Source organism: Pteropus alecto, unplaced genomic scaffold (assembly GCF_000325575.1).
Source record: "Pteropus alecto unplaced genomic scaffold, ASM32557v1 scaffold45, whole genome shotgun sequence".
Classification (NCBI taxonomy): Eukaryota; Metazoa; Chordata; class Mammalia; order Chiroptera; family Pteropodidae; genus Pteropus; species Pteropus alecto.
Genome location: NW_006442491.1, coordinates 36,912,386 through 36,921,590, shown reverse-complemented (window position 1 = coordinate 36,921,590; position 9,205 = coordinate 36,912,386). Strand labels below are relative to the sequence as shown.

Genomic DNA, 9,205 nt, shown 5'->3' with positions numbered 1-9,205 from the left:
CAGTGGGCGGGCGGGAGGGGCCGGGCCAGGGAGGGGCTGGGAGTAGGGGGCGCCCCAAGCCTGAAGCGTGCGTGCATGTGCCCGGCTTGAGGCCTGCGGGCCAAGTCTTCGTGAGCCAGGCAAAGCCTGCACGGCTCAAACGGTGCATACGGTGGTGGACAGCTTGCACAGGTCTCACCTAGCTAGACCTAGGACGTGCATTTGCAGAAAGCCCACTCGGGCCCAAATCTGTTGGTTCTAGAATCTTCTGAACAACCACCTGCTTTAGCCTAAATCATGCTTAGGCTCAGCCCCTCCTAGGCCTAGGCTGAGTCAACTTGGCCCTGACCACTATGAAACCCAAAGCCTCCTGAGGCCAGAACCTCCTCAGGCCTTGATCAGCCCCAAAACCTACGGGACCCACACCCCACTGTGCCCCACCAAGACTGCTTGCTTCTTTCCCAAACAGGCCAAGCCAGAATGGCAGGGACCGAGGCCTGTGACCCTTTGGAGCAGTTCACCAAAATCAAAGAACTGGAGCTGATGCCGGGAAAAGCCCCGGAGGAGGAAAGGGTGGAGGGAGAGCATGGGGTGTGCAGAGAGAAGGGGCCCTCGAGCCCTGGGGAGGCGGAGGCCGAGCTCCCCCAGGGGGCTCTCCAGACCCAGGTCCCCGAGGGAGAGGCAGCTCTGGTGCTGGCCACCGCGGAGGAGAGCGAGAAGCAGATCCTGACCCTGCAAGCCGTGAGCCTCATGTCGGAGGACGGGGAGCTGCAGGACATGGGCTGGCTGACGCCGCAGCTCCAGGAAGGGGGGCTGCAGGTGCTGGTGCCGCCGGGCGGGGGGCTGGAGTCGCTGCTGTGGGTGGAGGACGAGTCCCAGCAGAGCCTGCACCCCTACGTGGCCATCGATATCCCGGAGGAGCTGTACTCACTGCAGGAGATGGAAATGATGCAGTTTCAGGTTCTGGAGGAGAACGTGGCCGTGGCCGTGGCCGGTGGAGACAGTGCATTGCTGGCGAGCCCGGATGAAAGCACCAGGCTGATAAAGGTACAGAGAGTTTTAAAAAACGGACCCCTTATGCAGTATTGAGTCTATACGGGCAGTTTAAAATTAAACACAGACAAAATAATTCCCAAGAAAACCCTGGGGGACCTCGCGTTCTTCTTTAAGAGTTTAAAAGTTACACTAATTAGAATACTACGAGGTGCATTGTGTTTTGTTTTGTTTTGTTTTTTAAATAGTATTTTTCACCAAAACCCTCGATGGCTTAATAATTACAGCTTAAGCGTTTCATTGCAATGGCTGATCTGTGCTACTCTGATTTTATTTCCCTTTACGTATTTTTCGGTTTCATCAAGGCAAAGAGTTGAATCGTCTTGTAATGTGCTTGAATGCTTATTTTTGTTTATCAGTTTGAGACAGGTCAGGAGGAGGCCCAGCCACCGGCAGAAGGAGGAGTCGAGGAAAACACACAAAAGCAAATCTTCTTTCTGGAAGCCAGGCCCGGAGACGAAGGAAGAAATGAAATTGTCCTGACGATCTCCAACTTAAACATCGCGGAACCCGAAGATCAACTTGCATCCAGTCAGCCACGTGCTGAAGGAAACCGCCCTGCGGAAAACGGGAAAGAGCCCCAGGGTAGGCCAGCCCGTTCTGGGTGACAGAGCCGCACGGACCGGCAAGGGGACCGTCGTTGATGTTTTCAGCGGTTGACTTCTCATTGCTTTCAAAATATCAGGAAATGGGAGAAATTTTAAATTAATGTTCTGGGTTGTAAGTCAAGTCCAAAAGAGAGCTGTGTTTTGCACACGAATGTTTTAAAGGCCTAGCGAAAACACTTCTGCAAAGCGCTGTAAACATAAATGGAAGGTCCTGACCTGCTCCCGGCTTGCAGCCCCGTTGGGGGTGGGGGGCCAGGGATGGGGACAAGAGCAAACGCTACACAGGGCCAGGAGCATCGGCGTCCGGGAGGTCAGCAGAGACGCGTTCTGCGGAAGGGCGAGTCTAAGTGAGACCAGAAAATAGGGCTCAGAAGCCATTAAGAGTGGGGATCACGGCTCCAGGAAGCAGGAAGTGGCCTGCGGGTACAGCTTCGTAATGACAGTGGACAGTCCCACAGTGTTGGGGGCGCCACATAGGTGGGTGGTCGAAGAGGGAGGTCAGGCTGGAGTAGGAAGGACAGTGGAAGCCATGTTAAAACAGGTCAAATCTTGGCAGCTCTGAAGATGAATTTGACCCTCGAAATTATTTGCTTTGCTTTTGAAAAATATTTAGGTTTTCATTTGTTTTAAATCGAAAGAGTTCACCCCCCCACCCCCCAAAATCTCAGTTTCTAGCTCATTTTTAGAAAGTCCTATCTGGCGACCGCTTGGCTCTGTTTCCTCCTCCAGCAACTGTGACGAGGGCCAGGAAGTGACTCAGTTTGGAAAGTCACACTGCCACCCCCTTTCCTTCCTACACGTGCTCAGAGTCATTCGCTTAGGGTTATTGCCTCCGGCTACAGTAGGTCGTTGCTATAAAGTAGTTTCTCTATTTATCTATTTAAAACAAGAGATGGGATGCCCCAAATTCCCGATTCCTAGTTCATTTTTATGTTGTTTCTTTTTAATATATTCCCCAGTACCTAATCCTAGAATACCTCCATCACCCCCCAAATGGATTTTAAACCTCTAAAGAAAGACGTTTACGACTGTGTGAACTCTGTGCCTCGTTCCTGCAGGAGGAAAACGAACCTTCCAGTGTGATTTCTGCGCGTTCGCCTCTTCCAGGATTTCGAGTTTAAATCGTCACATGAAAACGCACACCAGCGAGAAGCCCCACACCTGTCACCTGTGCCTGAAGGCCTTCCGCACTGTGACGCTCCTGCGGAACCACGTCAACACCCACACAGGTGACCCCACGAGGAGGCCGCGAGCCGGGCTTCGGGGCTTCGAGAGCGCGAATCCGGCTCTTTCGACGTTATGGTCGTAGACGTCGGATTTGTCTCGTTTTCCTCGATTTCTGTTAAAAACATTGAACGCAACAGTGGGTCTTCTCATCTCTCTCTGGGGTGGGTGGCGGGGGGAAGTTTGATGGTTTTAAGAGCCACTTCTTCATTTTTAAAGCGTTTCGAGACCGCGCGTAATTCACACGTTACAAATTCCCCGGAAAACGTGTGGTTAAATCTTAAAAGGATACGTTATGTGATTTTTACAGGAACCAGGCCCTACAAGTGTGGTGACTGCGACATGGCGTTTGTCACCAGTGGAGAACTGGTCCGACACAGGCGTTACAAACACACTCACGAGAAACCTTTTAAGTGTTCCATGTGCAAGTACGCTAGCGTCGAAGTAAGTTCACTCTCACACGTAAAGCTTCCTGGCGTCTTATTAAGAAGTTGCTGTAAAAGTTATGTTAAATAAGCCTAACTGTAGCACCTCTTACAAAAAAGGGTTTATTAAAGATATTATTCACACATAATCCATGCGGGAAATAGTCCCCATTCTGTTTTTCAAATTGAAGATAGAAAATTGGATTCGCTAGCGTCGAAGTAAGTTCACTCTCACACGTAAAGCTTCCTGGCGTCTTATTAAGAAGTTGCTGTAAAAGTTATGTTAAATAAGCCTAACTGTAGCACCTCTTACAAAAAAGGGTTTATTAAAGATATTATTCACACATAATCCATGCGGGAAATAGTCCCCATTCTGTTTTTCAAATTGAAGATAGAAAATTGGATTCCTTTTTTTTTTTTTTTTCCCCTGATTACCAGCTAGGGAAAGCGATATATAAAGGTGTAGAAATTACAAATAAAAAAACTACATGTGGAACTTGAGAAATAATTCTCAAATTAAGTTCAAAGTTCTACCTAGCATTTTATGTGGTACTCAGTTCCACAGAATCAAACTGTATTTGCTCTAGCGTAGAACACAGCTCCAAAATCTGAATTTTTGCTGAAATTTTTGAGCTTACTTCAAGGGCCTTTGGTCAGAGACAAAGCAACTTGCTCGAAGATTTAAACATAGCCATTTCCACTCTTACTGCAGAGAAACGACCTTTTTCAGACTTCAGTTATGTGTCTGGTCATTTCCCCTGGATGGGTTTTTTTATACCTTCTAGCAGGGCGAGTGGCTGTGTGAATGTCACGACATGTCACTAACACTACAGTTGGTGTTCGCTGACGGTTTCCTACAATTAAGTTTTGAGGGCTCCGCTGCCATAGCAGGACACTTGCTGGGGCCTGATTTTGAGCCCAGTTGGAAAGAATAATACACTGAAACGGAATGAAGTTAAAAGGCACATGACCGAAGTTTAAATATAGCAATGATGCAATCACGTCCCATAAATGAGAAAATTTCATGGACCGGCTCAGAATTCGATTCCAAGAATTATTATTTTTTTTCTGCTATTCCTATTTTTGAAAATGATTTCTCATCTGAGTTAAAGGTTGTGACTTTAGTTTGAAAACACACAAAACGAAGGCTTCAGTGAACAAAGCCATCTGAGGACCTTCGGCCCAGCGTCCCGCCGGTTCTCAGCGCAAACTGGGCGAGGTCCGCTGAGCCCTCCGGGGTCAGCCTCTGCACGCAGCCTGTGCACGGGCCTCGGCGTACGGGCCAGCGGCTACTGCCACCAAGTCCTTTTATTGCAGTTCCCAAGTCTTGCCGTGCTGGTCTGCTTTGAGGGGGGGCAGCCTAACTGCCCTGCACCCCAACATCATTTCTGTAGACACGCAGCAGCACGAATGCAAGGAAACATGGTGCAGATAACCCCGGCTGGTGAGAGCTTCGGAGCCCCTGCCCCCCGCCCCCCGCCCGGCCCTCATCCTCCCTTGCAAAGCCGTCCAGAGAAGGTTCCCTCATGAGTCACACCACTCGTCAACCCCCGCATGCTACAATTTTAAAGATTCTTTTTGGTTTGCTTTCTGACATACTTGAAGACAGCCACTTCTAAAAATCTAAAGTTTTCCATTTGAATCTCGATCTCCATTCTCTGTCTTCTTCTGGTCTCGGATGTTCTTCTGGCTTCTGTGTGCTTGTCACATACCGGGGAAGACACTGAGTGTCACCTTCCTGAGACCACAGGCGGGGCTGCTGGAGGCTCTGTAGCATCTGTCGCCGGAGCATAGTTGATTGCTTTCATTTCTGCTAGAGGTAGATAAGGGCCTGAAGGACGTGAACACAGAATAAGGACAGTAAGTTCTGGAATGTAACAAAACAGCCGGGCAAAAAAAAAAAAAAAAATTGTTTCCCTTTAAACTAATTGCCTGGGATACGTAATTAAATTAGAGTTTCTGTTCTTCTAGTTAAAAGTTAACTTATTATATAAAGAAACTGGAAACACCTGGAACCTATCTTTCATAGCAAAAAAGGCCTTCCTCCGCCGTGTGTCACTTAGGGCTAGAGGACTTGGACCTGAGAAATGCCTCGGTCGGGTGTCGGTCCAGTAACTAGCTACTGTTTTAAGGTTCTCACTTTATTTATGCAAAAACCTCAAAACGTTCTGGCCGCTGCTTCTGCGGCGTGGCCCGAACTTCACAGCTATTGAGAATAAGTCGCCTTAGAAATGAAAATAAAGTCAAGCGTGGCACTGAGCAGCTAGATTTCAATTTTCTCTGTGTAAAGGGAAGTTGAATATGAGAGTGTCTTGAAACTGCTGCTGAATATTCTCGAAGGATCTTAACGCGCTCACACCACGCGAAAAACACCGTCCGCGACAGAAAACGAAAAGAAACGGCTTTCTCGTGTTGTTCGATGTGCGAGATACGTTCTCATGTGAAAATCGGACTAATTTAAGCATCTATTTGCCATGCGGGTAAGTCGAGGTGTCTCTAACCTGCCCTCCGTTTGCTAGGCCAGTAAGCTGAAGCGCCACATTCGGTCGCACACGGGCGAGCGTCCCTTTCAGTGCCGGCTCTGCAGCTACGCCAGCAAGGACACCTACAAACTGAAGCGGCACATGAGGACGCACTCAGGTAACAGCTCCAGGTGCCGCAGGCCGAGGCCGTAGAGCGCGGCCTCGTTTTCCAAAGCGAGCTTGTGAAAATGGCTCCTCGGAGGCAGACTCGACGTTGCCGAGTGGGAGCGACTGCCTCGTGCCTTCCTAGCATGGGGACCCTCGTGTTTGTTCCGTGTCGGGGGGCCCCCATGGACGCCAGGCTGTCACCCCACTGTGATGGGGGAGACGCCATCGCGTATTGGCTTCCATCGGCGTTTCAGGATTTAAAAGTCGACTCCTCAATTCTCCCTGCGACGTGAAGGCGGCACGCACAACAGAGTGTGCTGGTCTCATAGTGCGGTTGCCTGATAGTTGTGTAGAGAGTGTGTTTACGTGTACTTCTCGGCTCTTCAGACCGAGGGTGGGGACTCGGTAATCTGTTGAAAGGAGGAGTAGCCACCAGATGTTAGGAGAGTCACCCATCGGGCCGCTGTCCACGCAGCGGTACTGGATGGAACGCTGTCTGGGCTCGATGGAGGGTTTTTCTACTCATGGGGGGTAAACATGTGAGAAGACGGGGCTCAGGGAGCAAAGGACGGGCTTTCGGCCCCGGGCGCCCTTTAGTGAAGGCCGGGGCCTGCGGGGCAAAGCCACCCTGCAGAGGGCCACCTCTGTTCCCATGCCACAGGTGAGAAGCCTTACGAGTGCCACGTCTGCCACGCACGCTTCACCCAGAGCGGCACCATGAAAATACACATCCTGCAGAAGCACAGCGAGAACGTCCCCAAGTACCAGTGTCCGCATTGTGCCACGGTCATCGCAAGGAAGAGCGACCTGCGTGAGTGTGCGGGGGGAGGAGGTGTCCGGGGACTTCCTTGTGCAGGGAAGGCTGCGGTGCCCTGGGCCCTAAGCCGGCCGGATTCCGGGCAGGCAGCCTGGAAGAGGTTTCTTCCGGAGGTCCTGTGCTGCCATCTGGTGGCTGGGTGGCACAAGTGCAGCTTCATAGCATCTTGGCTGTCGCCACTCAGGAAGTAGGATGCTACTGGCATCTAGTGGGGACGGGCCAGGGAGGATGCTCACCGTCCTGCATGCACAGGAAGGCCCAGCAGGAAGGGATCGGCCAGCCCCGAGTGCTAGGAGTGCTGGTATGGGAACCCCAGTCCGGAGGGCGGGGGAGGTCAGCCTAGCAGAAGGCAACACTCTTCCCATACACGTACATATAACGCTCCGCGACCATTTTAGGTGTCCATTTGCGCAACCTGCACACTTACAGAGCAACAGGGGTGACGTGCCGCTTCTGTTCTACCGTCTTCCATGAACGCTACGCCCTCATCCAGCACCAGAAAACTCATAAAAACGAGAAAAAGTTCCAGTGCGAACACTGCAGCTATGCCTGCAAGCAGGTATTGTTCCAGTTGGCGCGGGGGGGCAGAGGGAGGCAGTGGCATATGGGGGAAGGGATGGCCGCCGGGGGATTTTTCTGCCTCTTTGAAAAGAAACAGCATGCTTTGAGCAAAGAGACTATTCAGAGTGACGAGCCAGCAGGTTAAAGCCGCAGGCCTTCAAGTAAGGTTCATGGACCCTAGAGGTCCTCGACACCAAGCAGGGTCGTGACGTCAAAACCACTGTCATTAACTAGCAAATCAATGCCGACACGTCGCCTGCCCTTCTCGCTATGCCAACGTTGGCACTGTCGTCGCAGAAGCGATGGCGGTAAGAGACTATTCAGAGTGACGAGCCAGCAGGTTAAAGCCGCAGGCCTTCAAGTAAGGTTCATGGACCCTAGAGGTCCTCGACACCAAGCAGGGTCGTGACGTCAAAACCACTGTCATTAACTAGCAAATCAATGCCGACACGTCGCTTGCCCTTCTCGCTATGCCAACGTTGGCACTGATGTCGCAGAAGCGATGGCGGCTTAACGGGAATCAAGGCGGTGACACCCAGCGGGACTGGTCACCCCTGTCCTCCCCACCTCCGTGCACTGGCAGCACAAATAAAGGGCCGTTGGACTTGAGGACGTCCTCGACGAAGCAGTAAAAGTTATCAGCTTTATTCGGGGTGCCCTCAACGCCCGCATGTTCCATAGTCTGTGTGCCGAGCTGGGAAGCTGTACAAAGCAGCTCCGCTCTCTTCCGAGGCAGGAGGCATCTGGAGGGTGGCGCCCGGAGCGGTGTTTGAGGTGCCCACTCAACGAGCCATTTTTCCATGAACCACCATTTTTACTTGGGAGAAAAGCCACAAACTCTGCTTATTCGGTTTTTAGATATCTAGAAACACCCCATACCCTTTTCTTGAAAGTAGATAAAGCAAACCCATCACGTCAAGGAAAATGTATGGCCAAGGATACAATTTCAGCTTTCGAGAGGAAATGAGAATTTTGGAAATCCACCACCTTGAGCTTGATAGCTTTTTGGTTCTTAAAGACTTTTCTGATGAGATTGGAGCAATTTTTTATATGGTGCATTGACATGTGTCAGAAGCTGTCCATAGCATGGCACGCCGATAGCTTCCAAATGACCGATCCATTATTTTACGAAATCGTGCTTGGGTGATCCACTCAGAGTGTAAGATAGATGAACAGATTTTCGTGTAATTGAGCACAAAAAGATCATTGGTATCGGTTCAGGTTCCAGGTCTTAACGAACTCTCGAGAAATTACCCGTTGGTTGAGTTTTGGCGTGATACCAGGGAATGTCCACATTCTGTGAGAAAGCTATTCGAACTCTTCTCCCTTTTCCAAATACGGATCTGTGCGTAGATTTTCTCCACGTATCTCGACCTCGGCCACAGACCCCAGCAGGACGAAAGCAGAAGCAGGGATCAGAATCGGGCTGTCTTCTTTTCATTAGGTTGCTAGTCTTAGAAATAAACGTACGGGATGACCGCTTGAATATGAATTTCAGATAAACAGATACTTTTGTATGTAAGTACGTTCCAAAGAGTACAGCTTATATTTTAACTGGCGACCTTATCTATGAGGCCAGATAGAAATGATTTTGTTTTGATAAAAGGATAACATATGTTTACGGAAATAAGTTAATATGTAGTTGGTTTCTTGTTATTTTCACATCGATATTTTTCCTGTTTTTAATTTCTCGATTTTGATGCCTAATACGGTCAATATTAATAGCTATCGCCCCATAAACGAAAGCTCCTTGGAGTGTTGATAATTTTTAAGAGCATAAGGGGTCCTAAGAGCGAAAGTTCGGGATTGAACTGCTGCCTTGGAGCCCTATGCTGCTGTGATGTTTGGTGGTGACCGAGGTGGGAGCCAGTGCTTTCTGTGGTTCAGAGCGTGAGCTGGAACTAGTAA

At 50.0% G+C, this 9,205-nt stretch overlaps 1 protein-coding gene across 1 annotated transcript in view; it reads left to right on the top strand.

The window, feature by feature from the left end:
- Positions 1–459: 459 nt before the first annotated feature.
- Positions 460–9,205, top strand: part of CTCFL (CCCTC-binding factor like) — a 15,276-nt gene continuing 6,530 nt past the window's right edge. The window contains exons 1-7 of the mRNA XM_015596908.1: positions 460–1,026; positions 1,392–1,617; positions 2,699–2,869; positions 3,175–3,308; positions 5,809–5,929; positions 6,581–6,730; positions 7,135–7,295. Of these exons, the coding sequence (XP_015452394.1) occupies positions 460–1,026; positions 1,392–1,617; positions 2,699–2,869; positions 3,175–3,308; positions 5,809–5,929; positions 6,581–6,730; positions 7,135–7,295 (1,530 nt within the window). The remainder of the gene's footprint in view (positions 1,027–1,391; positions 1,618–2,698; positions 2,870–3,174; positions 3,309–5,808; positions 5,930–6,580; positions 6,731–7,134; positions 7,296–9,205) is intronic.